At 38.0% G+C, this 23,017-nt stretch overlaps 1 protein-coding gene across 2 annotated transcripts in view; it reads left to right on the top strand.

Annotated features, from left to right (window-relative positions):
• Window positions 1-23,017, top strand: part of cpm (carboxypeptidase M) — a 41,582-nt gene that overhangs the window by 1,712 nt on the left and 16,853 nt on the right. For both annotated transcript variants that reach the window (XM_056247515.1, XM_056247516.1), the window contains exons 3-4: window positions 10,243-10,340; window positions 18,455-18,624. In XM_056247515.1, the coding sequence (XP_056103490.1) occupies window positions 10,243-10,340; window positions 18,455-18,624 (268 nt within the window). The remainder of the gene's footprint in view (window positions 1-10,242; window positions 10,341-18,454; window positions 18,625-23,017) is intronic.

Genomic DNA, 23,017 nt, shown 5'->3' with positions numbered 1-23,017 from the left:
GTGTATGTGTTCCTGCAGAAGAGCACACGGTGTTGTACAGTTTGAGGGAATGTACATTTTAACAGATGCATGCAACAGGTTCAAACTTATTGCCTGGCCGTTCATTAGAGAGCTTATTGTGCAACACATATTTTTATGAGTCTGCAAACAGCAGCAGTACAGTGAGCCATATATGTATGAATCTATGTATGCATAAAACAGTCATCTAATTTGATTGGCCTTATGATATACAGTCCCTCAGCACTGGGATTTTTCACTGTTTGCATTGTCTGTGTTTTTGCGGGATCAAGACAGGGAATGCCAGTCTGTTTATTTTGCTGTGGTCACGTTAAACTTTTGGCATGCCATTTTTTTTTTAAGATTTAGATTTACAAAAATAACCAGGAGGTACAATTATTAAAATAGTAATAATAAGATAAAAAAAAAAAAAAACATAAAAAAAAAAAAAAAAAAAACATTTGAAAATATTTGTTTAGATGTTTTACATCTTTCATTATTTTATTTTTTGTGATTCTTTATTTATTAAACATTTTATGTGTATAACTATTTACAACAAATCCCAATATCCGCCCACAATCATAAGACTAAATACAAATAAATTAACAATATGACAATAAAATAAAATAAAAACTGTGACCAAAACAATATAGAAGGATCTCAAAGTCTCAAGGTCTCAAACTTTTTAATAAAATCTTAATAAGGTCAAACCAAAATTGTATTGTCCTTCTGGTGGCACCGTGCACTTTAGCTGTGGTACATTCCAAAAGAGCAATGTCCAGCAAATAGGACATCCAAAGAGACATAGCTGGGGTAGTGTGTTCCAACCACAGTTTTAGGATAACCTTTTTAGCAGATATTTTATTAATTTATATTTATTAAGGTATTGTCGAACTGCCTTCAAAAATAAAAACATTAATTTCCCCCCATATTTACATTTGTGTAAATACATTTTGATAATAGATAATGCAGATTAATTAAATAATATTCCTTATAAGACAAAACATGGCATAAGTGAAATAACCAAATCAAACTTTTTCAAAACATAGTTGATAGTTGGGCAAGATGTGATCCTTAATAAATGAACCGAAATATTACCAAAAACAAGCCGAATGAGGGCAACTCCAAAAATGAATGAGACCATTCTGCATGTAGCCTATATGCAAACCATAAAAATAAAGATACTCTGATACTGCACAGAATAAGATATGACATCGGACGCTGTATCGCCTTCTTAAAAAAACATAAATTAAACATAACTATTAAATGAAATGCAAGCCTGCATATTCAGCAAGAAGAGGTCATTGGTCACACTTCGTAACATAATTCGCAAGTCCGAGTTTTCCAAAATTTGGAACGCGTCGAAATGCGAAAATTCGCATGCTTATGAATAGAAGTCAATGGAATTATGAAACGAAAGGCGTAGTGTGACGCCCCTTTAGAGTTATATATTATAACTCTAAATATATTCGGCGGCTGTAGGTTACAACCTCACGCCAGTAGGTGGCGACAGGTTTTAGTTAGTTGAGTTTCGCGCGATTCACGATTCCTGTTGCGTAGTATGTTTCTCCGAGGTACTTCTCATTGCACACTTTGTAACTATTTTTTAAAGATTGTAAAAAAGCAATATTACTCGCAATCGTAGTTTGAATATTACATGCGCCCTCATGTCTATGGCCGAATCAACTGCACTCTTACTCATTTGATATTCCTTAAAAGAAAAATTAATTTTAATTTTCAAAATGCTCATATGACGTATTCATAAGCAGGTGCCTTTTAAATTAACATAGACAGTGGCCTCAAAAATATTTGGTACTTTATCTGTTTGAACATCATTGCATTAATTAATGAGAATTGCATAATCAATTGCATAATCCACTGAAAATTAGTTCTGAGAAATGCTCCAGCAGTTTTTGTTTGCTTATGGGGGGATTATATTAATTATCTAATGCAATGACATTCAGATATTACAAATGTTGCTTAAATGTCCAAATATTATTTGGGGTCACTTAGTAAGGGATATTGGAAACTTTTATAGCAATATTCATTGAGTATCAGTATCTCTCTGAATGTGCTGCATTGCTCAAATACAGTACCTAAAAGTACCGGTTCCCCTTGAAACGTCCTGTGTAAAGGTGTTGGATACAATCCCATCAGCCATTTCAGACCCACTACATGTTGATCATAGTTATGAAAACACATCTTTACTTACTATGAGTGAAGCCCTCCTAGTTTTAATTGGAATCATGCATTCATGCATATTGAAGCCACCATGCTTTCAACCCTTGAAAGAGTGAATCATCTTTGGTTTTAGATTGATATAGTCTACTTGTATTTTAATAATGTTCAAATTGGTTTAATCTCTCTTCCACATCAGATAAACTGTTTTGTTAAAGGGGTCATATAATGGTGCATGCACTTTTACAAGTTGATTGTACTGAAATGTGTGTTGGCAGTGTCTGTACACAACCATCATATAATGATAAAAATCCATCCAGTGGTTTTGTTTTAATCTCCTTATATGTTTTCCCCTGCCTCAAATCGAGCCGTTCGACCGTGTGACGTCACACGCTCGGAAGCCCCTCCCACGATTGTTGATTGACAGGAGCGTCTCAACACAGACCCGCCCTCGCGGGCGAGATCAGCTCCATGAGAGAGCTGTCAATCATAGTCTGCGCGGACCGGCGCGGTCATTGTTGAAATGCTGGAGCACTGTCTATGAGCAGAATGGCGTCTAAGCGATTGTGGTGTTCTGTTCTTGGGTGTAATAACGAACACAGCAGTCATTTTAATGTTCCTAAATCCGAACCGCTGAAGACGCAGTGGCTGTGTTTGTTTTCGAAGGGAATATTCCCCACGAGCAACGTCAATGCGTTCATGTTTGCGCGAATCATTTCTCACCAGACTGCTTTATAGACGAGGATCAGTATAAAGCTGGATTTGCTAAGCTGCTGCTCATGAAAAATGGATCGGTAGCTGCTACCAGATATTCGTGTTCCTGCTGAATCTCCAGAAGAACGGAAGTGAGTGTAACGTTTTATTAAACTTTATATTAATATATTAATCTTTGCAAATCGCTAGCTGCACGGTTCACAATGAATGCGTCTAAGGTTTACACTCAGGGTACATTACGGCATGTTTTCTATGTATGACGTTCTCAATATAATTCATAATCCCACGTTTATACTGAACAACGCGTTATGGTTATTGAGTTACAAATGGTGTACGCCAGAGAGCTCTGGTGTACACAGAACAGAGAGGCGGAGTCAGCAAAGCTCATGATCATTTAAAGTCATTTGCACTGAAACGGCGTGCTGAAAACAGAGCTGTTTTTGACCAGGTAAAATAAGTGTTTTCTTACAATACTAATGAGAATTTTTAATTAAAGTATATTACAAACTTTTAATTTAGACCCTAAAGAATCATATTAGCTTGTACAAAAATGGCATTATATGACCCCTTTAATTAAATGATTTATACACAACATTTGATAAGAATCTTGGCCTCTGACCGAACTTCACGTCTTGTAGTTTCTAAGCGCCACATACCAAAACAGTTGAAGTGTAGCAAAGCGGTTCATATCAGCGGCAAAATAACAACTCGCTTGAACACTAGTTTCCCATGGTTCTACTCAGGTGCTTGGAAAGACCAGCCAGTTTTACTCTATTACCCCAACAAAAGGATCCTGGGTAGCTTCAGTGCCATGCTTCAAAGGTCTTTCTCTACGCCTATACGGTCATACTGAAAGAAGGTTTTGAAGCAGGCTGTTTTGTCTGGGGATGTTTGAAAGGATAGTTTGCTCATCCCATTTGTTATTTGAAAGGGAAATCAGTGCAGCTAAAGATTTGCTGTTTTTCCACAGACGGTCAATCTGACAGCGTTAAACAGAGCCGGTAAACACTTGCCGACACAGGAGCACAATGCAGCTCCTGTGCTGAGAGATTGGTATAACAAATAAAGCTGACCTTTGATTTGCATTTGAGTGACAGACAAGACAGTAGTTTTTACAATGAAATGAAATGTTTGTCCGGCATCCTTAAGATTCCATGCTAAAGGTTTAGGCTTTTTCTTATTTTAGTGTTGCTCATCCTGGTCCTCCTGTTACTGTATAACTGTGATTCCTAACCAGATGATTTCGCCCTGTTTAAAGCATACAACTTTACCATTACCATTCAAACGTTTGGTGTCTGCAAGTTAATGTTTTTGAAAAATCATGCTTACCAAAGATGTATTTATTTGATAAAAAAAAGTGAATTCAGCAACCATTACTAATATTATTCTAATATGTTGCTCAAACATTTCGTATTATTATCATTGTAGAAAACGAGTGTGCTGCTTAATTGTTATTTTTTCTGGATTTTTTTTTACAAATACGAATTTCAAAAGAACAGCATTTGTTCTTGTCATTGATCTTTTTGTTAAAATGTAAAAGTCATTACTATCACTTTTGATTAAATGCATCCATGTTATTATATATATGTATTTTCATTATTATTATTTATTTATTTATTCAAAATGACACAATTACGATTAATCTTTCGTACTTTCCTTCTTAATCTCCCATTCAGTCAAGCCAATATCAATCTAAATGCTCTTATTAAATTACAGACTATATTTCTCTGCTGTTTCCTTTTTAAAAGGAATAACATGGCTATTTTATTATTATAAATGAGAGTTTTAAATATATCCTGTGTAATACAGGTTTGGGGTTGATTTTTAAATATTTTCTAAATATATCCTGTCTGTGTAATACAGGTTTGTCTGGGGATGTTTGAAAGGACAGTTTGCTCGTCCCATATATTATTTGAAAGGGAAATCAGTGCGGCTAAAGATTTCTTATAAAAACCTATACGATTAAAAAAAAAAAATGGGGTGAAATTTCATTGCATGCCTTAAGACATAAAAGTTGGGAAACTGAGTGATATAGGCCTAACCACTCCCTGCCATTTGTACCCTGTTTTTCCTTTTAATAAAGTAAGTTTGTTTAGTTACACGGTTACGGTGTTTAGGATTACAGAGTGATGGAGACATTGACTTATCTTTGGTGGAGGTGCTGCTAGTCCGTGACATTTTAAGTTGATTTGGTTCGTGGATCAGGTTGCTCTTTTGGCTCAGCACAAAAACATCATTGAGTAGAACACATCCGCTGCCAACTCTCTCTCTCCCTCCCTCTCTCTTCTCCTCTCTCTTCTCCTCTCTCTCTCTTTCTGTTTTCTCCATCTGATTTAGATGCTAATATCATGCTGTACACATTCTCTCAACCCCTGTTTCTACAAGGGTGGTCCTCTGTATGCTTCAGACCAAATCTCGTTTACTTCATCTCCAGACAAGAAGAGTGCCCCAAGGCTGACTCCTGGGCCCACTTTAGTTGATTAAAACCTCAAGTAAACCTCTGCTTCCCCCGTTAAAGATCTCTTTCTGCTAATGTAGGTATTGCCCAAAGCTAATCCAAGGACACTGCGGTACCATACCATTTAATTTAGCTGATGGAGTCACACTTCAAGAAAGCAACCCCTAATGAAGTTGTTCCCATCTCCTTCATCTCTTGGAAACCTTTGTTACTGGCTGATTGTAAAGCCCATTTCTCCAATCACTTCAGGCCTCAAGGAGATTGTGTAGCCATTGTGCGCTCTTGCCCTGTCAAGCTAACCCCTTGTCCTAATCCCACTGTGTCGCCTATTTAAGGCCAGGAAATAAGAGACCCGAGCTGACTAGAGGTAATCTAGGACACCAGCTGCTTAGCCTGGAAGACCGCCCTTGTTTATTGACTGCCCTGTCTCGGCCTAATCAGTGTTACAGTTGCCCACCAGGGTAAGAACGGGGGTGGAGGCTGACTATGATTGTCTCTGATGTAATATTATGTTTCATATGCTTGATTAGTTGGGCCTAATTAGCTAAAGCGCTTGTAGGGTGATTATCAACCCAGACAAATGCCAGTTGTCATTTGGCAACATCGTTGGCTTAATCAAGATTACACTACAGAAATCCTTTAAGCATTCATAATTCTGTACATAATTTTGTCTTGTTTGATAAACAGCAGTAATTGGATTTCAGTTCTGGTAGGAAATGCAAAAACAGCTTTGTTAATGAAGGAAGTGGCATGTAGCGGCTCTTGTGATTTGTGTAATGGGGAGGTTGACTTTGTAACCACTGTTGAAAGTTGCAATGAAATGGAAGTAGCGACAGATGTTTTCTTAATGTAACTACATCCGAGTGTAACAGATTATCTAAAAAGAAAAATATCTTACAATGATTCTTTACCTTGGTTTTTAAGACTGGTTAATTTGTTACTAAACAGTCATTTTTAAATGGGGAACAAATGTCCTTCAGGCATGTGCACTCAGAAAACTGTATATCAGAAGTTTGAACTGGCAAGGTTTTAAAACGCATGCAAATAATAAACTTTGATGATGATGGAACAACTGCATGTGAGTGTAGCGCCACAGTAGAATATTAAAAACCATAATAATAAAAAACAGCACTTGCAACTGATAGACTTTGCACTGTAGCACAACACTAATGATCTCTCTGTAAAGGCAGATTGTGGAGACGTTTTCTTCTTTTATCATCTAATATAGTCATGCTGTACACCTTTAACTTGGTTCTATGCATCGGTTGTTGATGTGGACGTTGCACTTTAAAAGTGGAGGCAGATAAACGTGAGTTTACAGAGGCGAGGTTAAAGCAGATTACATGATTGATTAAATGAAGTCCTGCATACATCATCTGTCATTTTCACTGGAAGGTCCAGCTATGACATTTTCATTAAACATTATGTGATCTTTTCTTTTTTTTTTTTTTATAAAACCCATGTATAAATGAATTGTTCACAGTACGATCTATAGCTTGCAATTAGAAAATTACTTGGGGTGAAATTTCATTGCATGCCGAATATGAGTCCAATTTAAATCTCACCAAAAAAAAAAAAGAAACGCATCAGAAATAACTCCTACTCTTTTGTTGCTTTGGGAATAAAAGTCCAGGTGCTTTAATAGCTGGGCTGATATTATTACAGTATATTGAAGCGTATTGGACCAGAAGTCCATTGACTTTTCCGATGACATCGAGACTTGGCTGTAAATGTGAATAATAATTTCTTGTGTGTGAAACTGTGAACAGGACTCACTGTCAAAATGTCATCAAATCAGTGCTGACAATGCCAAACCAAGCTGTTAAAGTTCTCTATCGATGGTATGTGTGAACAAAGCCATACTATTAGGCATGCACGTTGAAGCATGTACAAGGTTGTGATGCTCTGGTGTACTTCAATGAGTTTGACCCAGTCACAGAGTTTGACGCAATTAGGGCTCGTTCACACAAAAAGCGTTTTTGCTTTGAAAAACGCAAGACGCGGGCAGTGGAATGGGGAAAAAACGCACGATCTCGAGATGCGTTTTTTAAAAGTTAAACTGATTTTAAAGTTTTTAGAATGCTGTGTCATTCGCGAGGCACTGCAAAAGACTCAAGACGCGAACGCAACAGTTATACACGTCCGTCTAGCTCGAGTTTACATAGAAAAACAATAGAAAAGTCAAATGTGTTCTGTGTGAATGGGCCCTTAGACTTACAAGTAAATTTCATGGACTGTGTGACAACATCATGAACAACTGTATAAATTGCGCATTCAACGGCATTTTGGTGGTGAATAACAGATGCCTTTACCAGAAAAGTTAATCCAGTAATATTACAAGAATTTAGTGTAAAAGTTGCTAATCTGTTGGAGGTAGAGAACCTGACACTTAACTCTTTCTAAAAGTAACTAAAGAAACTATTGTGGACTTGGAGAGAGGCCCCCTAGTGAGAGTGAAAGGCTTCAAGTATCTCAAGGTACACTCCTCAGAGAGCTTTACATGGACCACACACACCACAGATTAGTTGGGAGGCCACAATAGTACCTCTACCTTTGGTGCCTGGGGATGTCCCGGATGGCCCCCATGATCTTTGTAAAGGTGCACAATTAAAAATGTTCTCACAGGTAGACCTACTGACCGGTGTGTAAGTTCCAGACACAAAAAAATGGTAGAGGATGTGTGAATTGGATAGCAATAGCTTTAAAGGGATAGTTCACTTTGAAATTAATTTTTGATATGTTTGATATAGCTTACCTCAAGGGCATCCAAGATGTAGGTGTCTTTGTGTCCACAGTATTTTCAATTTTGATATTTTTAGGTCAAACCGTTCTTGTCTGTCAGTCATATAATGCAGGTCTATGGTCACCACCTCAAAGAGCATGCACAGAGAAGTCCAAATTAAACATGATTTAATGACTCGTAAATGTAAGTACACATTGATGGCCTAAGACATGAAACGAGCGGTTTGTGTGAGAAAACGAACAGTATTTATATAGTTTTTACCTCTTGTAAACACAGCCACGTCCAAGTGATCTGATGGCGCGGGCGCTTCGGTCTTTGCCGGAAGTGATCTCTCGCGCGTGTACGTCACTCATACAATTGTTTTATTTTTTTACAAATTTTTTATTGTTTTCTTTTACGACGGTTTAAACATCCCGGATAAGCGCAAATTAGTACCCTTTTAATTAGCCGTCTTACCTACAATCTCTGCTCTGTGTAAACATTAAAGAGTGACGTACACGCGCGAGAGATCACTTCTGGTGCTTTCCGGAAAAGACCGAAGCGCCCGCGACCTCAGATCACTTGGACGTGGCTGTGTTTACAAGAGGTAAAAACGATATAATACTTTTCCTTTTCTCACACAAACCGCTCGTTTCGTGTCTTAGGCCATCAATGTGTACTTACATTTACGAGTTATTAAATCATGTTTAATTTGGACTTCTCTGTGTATGCTCTTTGAGGTGGTGACCATAGACCTGCATTATATGACTGACAGACAAGAACGGTTTGACCTAAAAATATCAAAATTGAAACTACTGCGGAAACAAAGACACCTAAAAAATTAATTTCAAAGTGAACTATCCCTTTAAAATCATGTATTTTCACTTTCATCTGTGTCAGGGAAGAAAAGTAAACACATGGTCGACTGGTCGTGAAGAGTTGCATTTGTTTTTTGGAATGACAAAATGACAATAAATAACAGAATTTTCACTCGGGTGAACTATTCATTCCGATTTTGAGCACAGACCAGCAATAGACGTACTGTATCAATATGCAAAGGTTGCCGCGGTTTCTTGTCAAAAAGAGAAAATATTTGGATTTTATTTTTTTATAAAAAAATAAAAAAAAATACTAGGCTAAGTGACTGTCCTAACCACAACCTATCAACACACTTGTCAAAGCCACACGTTTTACCTGTTGTGGTGTGGGTCTATCTATGCATTACAAGTGAATTAACTGAAAGGCTGTCAGGAAAGTGTAAACAAATTCATTAAATTAATTCACAATATGCACACATTCATTCTTAATATGCCTAGTATGTTATAAATGGCTCTGGTTGAGTTGTTTGCATCCCTGAAAATTAGGCTACTGCTAGTCGTTTAACATTTCGGTAGCACTTTATTTTACAGTCATGTTTACATACTTATTATAGTAATTGCAATAACTGGGTTATAACTAATAACACTAAGTACACGTAAGGTCATGTACTGTAAAATAAAGTGCAACCTATCGTAGGCTAAAACAGTTGTCAAATTGTAAATGTTTAGCTTAACATGCACCAATGCTAAATTTCCTATATACGATAAAAATTGTTCACAACTTGTAATAATTACTTCAATGAGCTCATTGTTTCTGCTTACAAGTAAATGTGAATTAAATTGAATTGAATTAGCTACGGGCATCTTACATCTCAATTGCAGGATGTAAGTTCAGCTTTGCCATCACAGGAATACATTTCATATTAAAATATATTAAAGTACAAAAGTTTTAGTAAACTGTAATATTACAGTAATCTTGGTTTGGATGACTGTTTCTCTTTTCAAGCTCATCTTGAAGATTTATTTATTTATTTTAGTTTGTTCTGAAGCTAGCATGCTTTAACTTGCTCAGTGAATGTGAGATCTCCATATTCAGTAGTCCTCTGAGAGACAGAGACCGAGACAGGCAAATAGAGTGAATAAGAGCTAGACGTGAGATTACACGGGATTGGGTTGCCAGGTGCCTGCCCAAACTGTGCAAAAACATTATTTGAGTATCTGGTTAACCCAGAAAACAGTGAGACATTAATCATGTGACCGGCACAAGATCCACACTACTTAATTCAGTTGCAAATGCACTGATTCACTAATTGAATTGTTTGCAGTCGATTAACATTTAAATTTTGTCGTTCTAGGAAGAGAACTGTGGGTCTTAATACTGGGTCAACATCCGAGAGAACACAGAACAGGCATCCCAGAATTCAAATATGTGGGAAACATGCACGGAAACGAGGTAATGCAGCTGTGTTCCTTTGTTATTTATTACAGAACATGGTTTTATTTTCAACAGGTCTTGCATTGTAAGCAGTTTAGTAGTACTGATCTGCTTCTAAAGAACCCAGTCTGGCATGTCTGTTTTCTTTAGATCGGGCTAAATTAGGAATTGGAGGCTTCTTTAAATAGATCCAGCTCTTCGTTTGTTTAGTTTTTTTTTCTTCTTCTTCTTTTCTTATTTGGGCGAGAAGGGGCCAGTGCTGGTCTGAAGGGGCGTATTTGGTAAGGGGTGTGTGGGAAAAGCGGTCTGTGCACAAAAGCATTACAGTCCGAGGAACCGGCCGGGACGCCAGTGAGGAGCAGTGGACTGTGACCCTCACTGGGAAAAAAATAAAAAAATAAAAAACAAGGTGGGCTGTATAGGGGGGATCTTTTCACCAATGTGCTCTGCCTCCACACCCACTCAGAACTATTGTGAATTCAGTACTTCCTGTCTTTGTGAGAAGACTAAACCAAATTTGCTGAAGAAAAACTGTGCTTGGAATTACTATTGGAGGAATGGGCTGGAAAAGCTTTAGGAGAGAGATTTTTTGGGAAAAAAGGGTCACACTTTTTTAGATTAGGGTACAATTCTCACTCTTAACTAAATATTAACTATAGCCACGTTTCCACCACAGGAACTTTCCCCAGGAACTAGTAAGTTTGGGGGTGGGACTCGACTCGTGTGTTTCGACCACAGGGATCAGGGTCTAAATGAAGTTCTGGGTAAAAATGTCCCCCTCAGAAAGTCCCTGCTTGCGGGGTAGTACTTTTTCAAAGTTCAGGAACTTTCGGGGGAGGTACTTGGGTGCCGAACATGCTGATTGGTTGAGTTCATGCTGCATTTTGATTGGTTGACTCCACGCAGCATTTCATTTCAACCACCATTTTTACCAATCTCTTGCGGTGCGTGCAGTCCTAAGTCATCGGACTAATTTGCTTAATCTTCACGGTACTTTAGACCGCGGTGGAAAAGCAAAAAGCAACAGGTCTGGGGGGAAAAAAAGTTCCTAGGACAAATTGTCCAGGGTAATTCCGGTGGAAACGCTGCTTATGACTTTTGCCTCAATAAATCCTAATTAGTGAGGTAGCGAATCTTTCTAATCGGTTAAATCCAGCCAAAGTCCAAGTTCCTTTGGGATCTTTTGACTTTTGATTTGACTTTAGTCAATAAGCAACCACCTAGAATGCAATAACAACACATTAAAAAACTCTGTGAACATCTGTAATCATCTTCGAACATCATCATGTTGCGTACTGCAGTATTCTGTGTCATTTTGTAGTCAAGTTTTCTTTAAGTTTTTTTTTTTTTATAATATTTTTTTTTCAAAAGTTTTCACGTATATCAGTAGCGCTACTGTACATTTGTCAAATGACCTTTTAAATTTAGCCAGTCAAAGCCTAACTTGTCTGGCACCATGGTGTCACCTAATGAGACCGCATCCTGTCTGACGTTTTCAGATCATGCAAATGCAAGGAAGGGAGGTGCATTTCATAAAACTGTAAACATGTAAACATTACTCAAATTAGTCACCTAAGCATTACCCATCAGCATCCATGAGTCATCTCATGAAAAGAGGTGTGCGAGAACTTTGATACACCACTAAAGTGCTCCTATAATGGTCCGAGTCTCTTAATGACCCCATAAGACAGAACATGATCCTTTTGTTATAAACCAGAATGGCAAAAAATCTCTTTTAAACATCTAGCTAAAGAGAGCGTTCAGACTGTAAACACAGACAGTGCTAGTATGGATTACGGAGGGATGAAAGAAGAGAAGAGAGGGGAATTATCCATTACATTAATGCATTACTCAGAATAAACATAAATAATTGCATTAATTCAGGCATCATTTATAAAACAAACAGAATTAATCTGTGTTGAATCTATTGCAACAATAGCTTGTTTGTTCATGAAGCTCAATTTAAGAGCATAGCTTTAGCAATATCAAGCAAGGTTGTAAGTTTATCTGTGTTTTTATTGGGAAACGTTTCTTTATGCATTCAGGAGACGCTTTTACTCAGTGCATTAAAGGCAAATGGTTTTACAAACGATTTGGATGAATTTGTTCAGCTCATGTTTCATGATTGACTGCTAGGTGGTTGCACATTGGCGACGTTCTTGGTTGAAATGGCTTAAGAAATGGGACTTGGGCGCCGAACATGCTGATTGGTTCATGCCGCATTTTGATTGGTTGACTCCACGCAGCATTTGTGTTACACAGATCGATATCTGCCCTGATTATTCCGGTCATGTTAACACCTTACCCTGCGTTCTTTCAGTTTTTTTTTTTAAGTGCATTGAAGTGTAATATATAACAGGAAAGCATCCTTACTGCAGATTTAGGTGTATCCAACCAGAGTCAGTGTTCCACTGTAGGAAAGGTGAAAATATGTCACATATTTCGCCGAACACCGAGGTCCTGTGATAATATTGGTCCTGTGTGAATCGGCATCTCTGTGATTTGGCGGGGTCGTAGGATGTATAGCCTTATTTTTTTATGGTTTTTGTTTCCTGTGCGCCTTTTTATCTAGCCTTTAGCCTTTTGCGAAGAATGGAGGCTGCATTGGACTGTTTTTATAGTATTTTTGGGTGCTGGGTCATATCGCTATACCTACACCATACAACTATACAATTTGCAGAAAGAGAAAGCTGAAAACGTGTAAAGAAGCATGCGGTAAAGAACATTATTCTGTTTAATATTATATCATACAGCTAGACCTATAATGACAAGACATTTCCAAGCTATAGCCTATTGCTATTGACATCCGGGAGATAAGTCAGTAAATTTGAGTAAAATCACAGGCTTCGCTTATCCCGTGCGAATGCGCCACATGATGTCGCTGGGTAATTTTAAATCACACGAGGTCCCCAGATAATACTAATCCAGTGCTAATAGGACTTCATTTAGAGAATAGTGAGTGAAGGTATTGGAGGCGATTTCAGATACAACCCAAGTTTCGATGATATTCTGGTCTGTATGACTTGGGTCCCTTTATAAAGTGTATTGGATTTTTCACCTGTGTTATCATTCAAATGAAAACCATAATTAATTTTGAAAAACAATTGCACACTCTTTTCAAAAAGCTGCACCATTTGAGGAGCATTCATGTCTGTAACATAAACAGACATGCCAGAATGTAATCCCAAGTAGGCCTATTCCTTGGTATACCAAGAATACCTATCATCTTCAAAGTATCATCTATTCTACAGGCATGTAAAATCAGCATTATTTTTGCATCCAAACAGTGATCTCATTAAGTAACCAACAGTGAGAGAAATTCATGGAAAGCTAAAGTCTAGTGACTGTGACAAATGACCTTCGGCCTTAGTGCAGTGTGACTGACTTGTCTTTTTCCAGCTCTGGTTTTACTTCAGTCTTAAATTATTCTGCTGCACGCTGCTCCGGCCAGAGCGGACTCACCGCCTGCACAAGCTGCGCTGCATGAAAGCACGATTGTGAATAAACAGACTGATCTTAGTCCTACCGGAGGTTTTCAACAGTGGCTCTCTTTTTTCCCTTCTCTCTCTCTCTCTCTCTCTCTCTCTCTCTCTCTCTCTCTCTCTCTCTCTCTCTCTCTCTCTCTCTCTCTCTCTCTCTTTCTGTCTCTCTCTCTCTCTCTCTCTCTCTCTCTCTCTCTCTCTCTCTCTCTCTCTCTCATCTCTCTCTCTCTCTCTCTCTCTCTCTCTCTCTCTCTCTCTCTCTCATCTCTCTCTCTCTCTTGATTAGACCCTCAAAAATGTTGTTCAAACAGTAGCATGATCTTTTTTTATTGTAAAAAAAAAATAAGGTTGTGACGAGTCGGTGTTTAAGTGGTCTTGACATGAAGCTGTGGGTATAATGTGTGTCTGTTTATTTAAATCTCTTGTTAACGAGCAGCCCACGTGCCTCGTTAATCAGAAATAGATCCATAAATATTCTCCTCTGAATTAGTTATTTCACTCAATAAAAAAAAAAAAAAAGCTTTTATAGGCAACAGTGAAGTTAATGTTTTCTTACAAAGTTTTACAAAGCCAGATTTTTGACCAGCAGTGTTCAGCATAAAGTCTGGTTTAAGTATGGTAAAGAATTGCCTACTTGGACATGAAAAGACCATCTGTCTGACATGTAGGCTAAGGAACAAATCGGTTCAGTTGGTTTCTACCAGTGGAAATGCGCACTGCTGTACAGAGGAAAAAAAGTACATTTTTGTTCATTTTATTAATTAGGCTACTTTTCTGTTTTGAGTCTTCTTTTAAACACGAGATTACTTTGATTTTTCATCTGATTAATTGTGCCATATTGTTCTAATCACTTGAGGTACCACTGTTAATGTCCTCTCTCAGCCTTGTCCGCAAACATATTGCTGTTCTCTTCTAATGCACCATTTAGTCAACAATAATAATTTTAATAAGTTTTGAAATGTTCTGTATACATAGTCAAAGTTTTAAATCTGCATCTTGTAGTGTCATGTGTCAGAACAAACACCTCGAGGCTTCAGTGAAAGTTTTTAATTTTGCCTCTTTTACTGTGTAATGACAGCAGACCCTTCTCAGCCACTCCCGCAAAGGTTATCGGAGCAGATAAATCTGCAAAATCGATATATCAGTCAACCTATACAGCCAATCATTTATTCAACTGCTTTTAAAACCATTCAAGCATAATATGATACAAAATAGAATATTTAGTACTGGCGTTCTGTCTGTGGAGAGTCTCTGTGAACACACACACCCGAAACAGAAAGCCTTTTCTCAGACAGCACGCAACAGTTCTCTTTTGTGATTTATTAAGCTTGAGTGACAAAAACACACACAATTATGTCAAAGCCCTATTTTTGGCGAGTATCCTCATAAGCACGGTCTTAAATTAGTTTAAAAGTCTAAAGGGTCATTCCATGTCAAATCAACCAAATTTCAGAAACTTCCTCGGCTCAAACAAAAAATATAAAAATCATATTTTTTTATGAAGAAAGACCAACATAAATAGTGATGAAAGCCAAAATGTCAGTAATCCACTCAAAGAACCATAATGTAAAATCATATTGAGAAATCTTTAATACTTGAGTTACAGGCACACAAAATTATTCAGCATAATTTGTTCTTCAGACATTCCTCCTGCAAATGGAAAGTGACCCACGTTTGGTTTTTTGGAAAAAGTGTAGAATTTAACAGTTTACTCACTGAGCCACATTGAAATCCCCATATCTCTGGAAATAAAACATAAAGGGCCTTAAAAATGAATATACCCAATCTAAAAGGATATTAATATATATATATATATATATACTGAGTAACAGGCATGCAAACTTCAGGGAAAAAAGCACAAGAAGTATTTTTATTTATTTATTTATGACATGTTGACATTGGCATATGATGTAACATAGATTGCTAAAGTCAGTAGATTTAACTAATAGATCTATCAATTTCTGTGTAAAAATAAAATAATGATGCTGCAGTCTTTCTAAAATAATTTAATCTGGTTAATAATTTAACCTGTAATCTGGCTCCAAATCTCTGCTATTGGATTAGTCAATCTTGGATTACTCAGTTAATATCCATCCATCCGTGACATTTAATGTTCTGGCTTTCTTCTTCATTTATCTATCATTTATTGTCTTTCAACAAAAGAAATGATCAAAATCAAAGTTTTTAGCCATATTTTCATATTAACAAAACATTTCACAACATAGAGGGATAGTTTTCAGGAATCTACAACCAAATATACTCACAGCTGTTTAGTATGTCAGCAGAATCATGTGTGGGTGTGACAATTCCTCCCTAAATTATTAAACTGGACCCTTCTTCCTTTTCTTCTCTCAAGGGTGTTTTATTTCACCAACAAGTGTAAGCTTAGCCTCAAATGCGTCACCCCACAGGTGTGAGGGATCTGTCTGTGCCCTCACACACATGCTGAAATGTTGTGGGAGTTGATCTAGAGGTGTTTTAGTGTGAGCATCAGTGTGCCGTATGAAGAACATGATGTTTTTCAGGCCTGGCGTTGGGCCCTGTGATCATGTCTGGGGCGCTGAAGGGACTGAGGGTGTGCGGTTTGTGTTGGTCTTTTGAAAAGGAAATGGTACACAGTTCTTGAATCTTGTTATTGTTCACTGTTTTCACCCACAATAGATGGACACTATGTAAATTGCATGGTAAAGAAAAACCAAACCACATCAGTAAAGTTTCAACCACATCACTGAACGTTTTAACAGAGAAATGTAATGACATGTCAACATATAACCACTAAGTAAAGCAATTTGCTGTAATGCAAACATGGCATGACATGTACAATGTCCAGCAACTATTTATTGTGACAACTATCTAGTGTGTCAATGAACCGTGAAACCAGACTTTACTGTTTTCTTCTGAACAGTATAATTGCCACTGGAGCAGATGTTTTTGTCTGAGATGAGTTGGCGAGTAAGTGCTGATGGGGACAGGGAGAACTACAGGACTCAATATATCATCATCAGTGTATGGTTTCAGCTCTCTGTTTTTACAGAATTTGCTTAGAGGTCTTATGGAGCCAGTGGTTCTTGTGTGGACTTGAAATGCTCTTGTCTGATGAAGGAACAGGACAAAACTTAGTATGCCACTAAGTCCTCAAATGAAACCATTAAAAAGATGAAAATAATTGTGATATAACAAATTTATTAAAGTCCCATTAGGGACAGAAGTAGGCTAAGCCTTTTCCTATCAAATGCCAATAATTTAAATGACATATTAGGAAGTAAACTTTATATTTAAACTAGGCCTATGTTGTTTGATAAATTCTCAATACGCCCCTACATTTTTCATTGTGCTTTTCTGGGATATTAAGCCCTGTTTAATATTTTAACCTATAATGTATTCATATATATTATAAGGATGTATGCTTTGTGCTGATATGCCCATTGGCAAGTTTTGTTTATGGGTGTCTGTTTTTATGAGTGAGATTGTTGCTACTCTTTTGGAAAGGAGGTGTGTTATCACATTCACACCGATGAACTGATGTGTGCTGTGGTCTGTTTCACAGATAAAAGTAATCATACACACCGTGACCCACTGTTAGACACAGACTACAACACTCCAGGACAGACAGTTTAACCCACAACTCTGCTGGTCTGAACTTGTGCTTCATAATCACAGGTCTCACTGTGTCACAATGTGTATGACGATGCACTTTAACTTCAGAGTCTCATTCGAATATAGTTTTCTAAAAAATGTGTTGTCCTTGGGACAAACAGAGGCCATCATTTCTCAGAAAGAGTACAGAGACATACATTACACACCATACCGATACTATCTATCTGTAGTCTCAATGCTTGCATGTTGTTTTATATACGCACCTCGGGCAATCAGGTTCTGTGAGTAGTTTCTGGTATAGCTGCTCCTGTAAGATGAGAATAGCAGTGCAAAACTCTCCTCAAACCACATCAAAGCACCCCTGCCGTCCTGTGACGTCCAGAAGAGACAACAATGATGTGGCATGAACTATCTATTCAGTGATCACCTACTAGGATCATTTCCTGTGGAAGATTCTGCCATGGTTTTGTTAAGCATGACAAATACTAATGCAATTTGTGTGGATTTATAGTTGAAGATATTACATTTGAATGAACAAATATAAGTTTGTTGTGGTGTATTGAATTAGACGGTTACAATGCATCATTTCGACTCCCGTGCCCTAACTGGGGCATGACGTTATAAAGCAACAAGATAAAAGCCATCTATGTTCTGTTTATATATACATATATATATATTTAGTGTGTGTGTGTGTATTAGGGCTGTCAATAGAATGTTTTTTGTGTGATTAATCATACGCTTATCATGAAATTAAGCATACATCATTTATCTTGTTCAATACGTTCATTTTGTCATAATTTGCTACTGTATATCCAGCAAAGTAAGGGTGATTCTCACAAAATTGTATTCTCTTCAAGCTTTTTTTAAAAGATAAATGTAGGTGTCTTTCCAAAAAAGGACACTTAGAGACTCCAAAAGGACACTTAAATGATATGAGCCCATATAATTCATAAATGTATGCACAGCGAAGCAGATTTATCAAAAATAGAAGTGTTATCAAAGTTGAAACTTTTTTTTCCTTTTGACCATGTATTTGTGTTTCACTGTGTGCAGGTTGTAGGGCGTGTGTTACTGCTTCAGTTGATTAATTATCTGACCAGCCGTTACCTGAGTGATCCGCTGGTGACACGTATGTTGAACAGCAGCCGTGTGCACATCCTGCCATCCATGAACCCGGACGGCTTTGAGTCATCTGCCCGGGACTGCATGAACTCGGTGGGCCGGTAAGTGAGAGAGAGATAAATAATACAATTTGATATGAATATCCCACATTTGTGCCACAATACCATGCTTATAATTAGTGTTACTACTGTAAATCCATGGTTAATGTTGGTGATTTGTCCTAGAAAAAGCCTAGATCGTTGTCGCACAATGTTTCTCCTGTCTTCTGCGCGAGTGTGAAAATGTCAGTGTGGTTTCATGTGGCTTTAAACTAGTTTAAATCACCAGGACATTTGTGGTTTGTTTTTGAGAACTTGAATACTTCTCACTGAATCTCGCTATTATTGACACCAGTCAGTGACTAAACGTATTTGCTCTGCGCTGTCTTTTGGACCGAGTGCAGTTCAAATGAATAGTGCTGTTTCGTTCAGCTTTTGGCAAGTTTGCCATTGGATGTTTTTAATACGCAACAGAATTGGCAGCGCTTACCATTTAGGCAAATTAGTAGTGGGATATGTGCGACCTCTAACATAATTCAGTGGCAACGGCAGGAAAAAGTTGCAAAATGTGACCATTTAGTGGCAGTCTGGATCCCTACATTTAAATCGAAGTGGGCAAACCAATGATATTGGTGAATGTAGCCTCGAGCTCACAGCTGATTGGTCCATGGTGACATTCAGCTTCAACACTTCCAGTGGAATCGGTCCATACCATATATAAAGTATACATGGTTTAAATAAATAATGTGGTAGAGAGGTTTACGCTCTTTAGTATGTCGGAAAAAGCAGGGGAAATCTTTTTTCCCATGAAGTGACCCTTTAACATCCAATTGAACAATTTATGCCTTTCAAAAGCTGAATTTATTTTGCTGCAAGGAATTCAGAACAGTTTATTTCCAAGTTGTCAGAGTCTGTAACTATCTGCCCAGAGAAACCATGGCTCAGATGAGACGTTTAGAGATAGAGCCTACTTTTCCCACAAATCATCCCAAACTTTGCTGATAAGCAGGATACAAAGACTCAAAACACACATCTTATCTGGCACGAGGGATCTTACTCACACATACACACACACACACAAAGATAAACATCCATTATAGCAGACTCAAACTATTTGGTCCACAGGCTCCCAAACAGCGGGACATAGTTTTGCCGGAGTAAAGGGGTGTCAAAAGCCTGAAGCAATGGAAAATAACTTCTTTGGTTTGTTGCCACAACATGCTGACAAAAAAAATCTACCCGAGTGGAAATCTGTAATCTGTAATCAGAAGATATGAAAACCCCTATCTGGATGGCTAAGTTTCATTCATCCTGTGGATGTAACAATGCAGCTTTTGATCAGACCGTGTCCACAATGCTGTAAAAGTCTGCTGTTTTCAACGATACCAATCAAAGACAAGTCAGCACCTCACGTTGTCCGTTTTTGTACAGAGGAACTAGATGATGTAGATGGATCGTATCTGTGAAAGCTCCCACTGGGTGACCTCAATCTAGAATCGCTCTATATGATAAGCAATAAAGTAAATTGAATTAGCCAAGCTCAAATAGAGATGAATAGTTGGATGCCATTCATGTCAAGGGGAAGGGTATATGTATGACTTTTCAAAAGTTATACGGCGGACTTTTGACAGCTCTGGGGATTTTGTTAAAACTACAGATCAAACTTCCACATTTTTGTATTCCTGCCCACAGACAATCAGGTCGTTAGGTTGCACTATCAGAAGTGCATTATGGGTGTTGAAGGTTTTGGTAAAAGGGAACATCACAGCCACCAAGCCTATCTTTCGGTCTTGAAAAATAATGTATAAAGATGTTCAGTAGTTTTTCTCATTATTAAAAGTGTTTCAATTCACATTTACTTTTATAATGCATAAATAAACATAAAGATCGTTCCAAAGCAGCTTTACAAACAATATTGCCTTATAGTTATCAGTTAATTCCTCATGATTTCTGACAGGTGTTCAGATCGCAGAATCATTATACAAATATTGGTGAATGTGTTACATTTTTTAATATTTAATATGCGAGCAACCCTAAAAAAATACATTTTGTAAAATCTTTTTATTCTCAGACTTTCAGCAGACCCCTTGGGCCTGTGGTACGGTCACAGTGCACACACATATATCTGCGTTATTCATTCTCAGTGAGTTTGCATTATGATGTAAGCCACACAGACTATTAGTGAAGTGAAAAACATGAGCTCAACATTATACAAATAGCTGCCTGCAAAAGGCTGTAGACAGTGAAGCCACTCCCTAGTTTTTTGAAAGGCTACGTGAGACCAGTGTCAACCATATGTCCAGCTCCAAAACTTTGGAGACACACCAGACCTCATCTAATACCATAGAAGCCACATCCTTGAATACAAACCATCCTGCTCCTGCAGTCTGAGATCACATAAGCGCTCCTGCTCAGATGGGGATGCAATTGGAAACAGATCTGATCTGGATTTGATGATATGGTGGGTAAACTCGGAGAGAAAGAGATTGAGCAAGAGTCAAAGCGAGAGAGCACACTACAACCTCAGCCATGCAGCTGTGCACATTGAGGACGATGATTGTATTTTTACACGGTGTGGTTCGCCCGTATTGCCATGGCTCTCGCTATGAGCTTCCTGTGGGGTTTGGCACCACTCTCAACCAAGTGAAACAAACACACAACCCTGTCAGCCACTGCCACGGTCTCTTATTTCAATCCAACGGATCATGCTTAACCTGTGACAGTTCACATTGTAAGGAAAAGTGATGGGAATCACAAGCAAATGCATCACTCTGATTCCAGTTCTGATTGAATTAGGCTACTTTGCCGGTGTGAGCAGGAGCTAGAAGAAATATTCTGAATGATGCCAATCCACAATCTGATTTATGATGCAGCCTAGAAGCATAATCACATTATGGTTTTTCATTTGACCAGATAAGTTATAAAAGGGCTGTATAAGTTAAGGTGACTTGACTAAATTTGACTTAATACTTACATTAATCCTTTTACTAACTGAGCAAGAACCAGAACTTATTCAGTAACTTTGTCGGTAGTAATGCCATGAAATACTCAGGAAAAGTTGTTGCTTTGTAGTAAAGTTTATACATTTAAATCATTTTCTTACCCTGCTATACCACCACTTCATGTATTTCTTGTAGACCCATACCTTAGATTTTTGTATGTGCCAAGTCTGCAAAGAAAAATAATATACATACCACGGAAAAGCGTTTATACATTTCACAGGAAACAATGAATCAACACTTGTAAGTTTGACACAAAAATACACAAGCCGATTGCTGTAAAAATGGCCTGAGTTTAAGGCCTGAAAGGTACTATATGCAAGTACATGTTTGTGTATAATGTAGTTCTTGAAACAATGCAACAAAACATGTTGAATTCTCAGTGTTGCTACAAGGGGCACAATAAAAGACACTTTTACAGTCTGATACAAAAATGTGCAACAAGTGTGTTCCAGGGGCCGTATTCACAAAGAATTTTAAGGCTAAAAGTAGCTCCTAACTGGCGAATTTAGGAGCAACTCCTAAAAAATAATGGGCGTGTCACTCCTAATTTTAGGACGACTCATTTTTTTCACTAAGAGTAATTCACGAAGCATTTTAGCCCTAAAAGTAGCACCTAAGTCTGGGACAGCTTAAAAGAAGTCGAGAGGACTCCTAACTCACTAAGACCTATTCACAAATGATTGTAGCGCATACCACCGCCTCTCGCAGTCGTCCGGGTCCGCGACACAAGCGGGAATGCTGCATTGATCTGCAAACAAATCCTCTCCCATTCTCACGCTTAGTTTTGCTTGATATCCCAGGTCCGAATTTCCCTTTTATTATGTTTTTTTTTTTTCAGCACCAACTGGGCCAGCAGCAGTAACTGATCCTGCGTCCAGTTGGGCTTTCTTTTCTGTTTTGGCGAGTTCATAATCCACCGTCATTCAACTACTACATTACTTCAATAGAAGCAACATTTCCTTGCTTTAAGTAGTTCATTTAGGCTAATAGGATGTCAATTAACCAAGCAAGTGTTAATGCAAGTGTTGTTTTTTCATTATTAGGCAAGTGGCGGTTTTCATTAGGGTATTAGGCTACCTTGATTTAATTTAATTCACGACTTTTCTCTCTCTCTGCCTTTTTAGAATTAGCCTACACATCACTGGGGCCTGAACAAACATGTCATTATATATGCATTTCGATGACATTACTATTATTATTTTGTGTAGGACATATTGGCCCTGTCCCAAATGGCACACTCCGGACTTGTGGACTTCCTTAGAGTCCACACTTCGGTGACGTCATGTAGTGCAGACCTATAGGGCCCTTAGCGCGAGTCCGCGAGGGCGCATTGAGAGGTATTTTTGGGACAGACTCGATCGTCACGCCGGAAACAGGAAGACGGTCTGATTGTTGTTATGGACAGGAGCTACAGGTTCGGGGAAATATGATGCCTATTGTTGTTGTGTTTACAT

The sequence above is a fragment of the Rhinichthys klamathensis genome, unplaced genomic scaffold (genome assembly GCF_029890125.1).
Source record: "Rhinichthys klamathensis goyatoka isolate OS25496 unplaced genomic scaffold, OSU_Roscu_1.1 h1tg000048l_1, whole genome shotgun sequence".
Lineage (NCBI taxonomy): Eukaryota > Metazoa > Chordata > Actinopteri > Cypriniformes > Leuciscidae > Rhinichthys > Rhinichthys klamathensis.
Note: the sequence above shows the minus strand (reverse complement) of the source record. Positions and strands in the feature narration are given on the sequence as shown.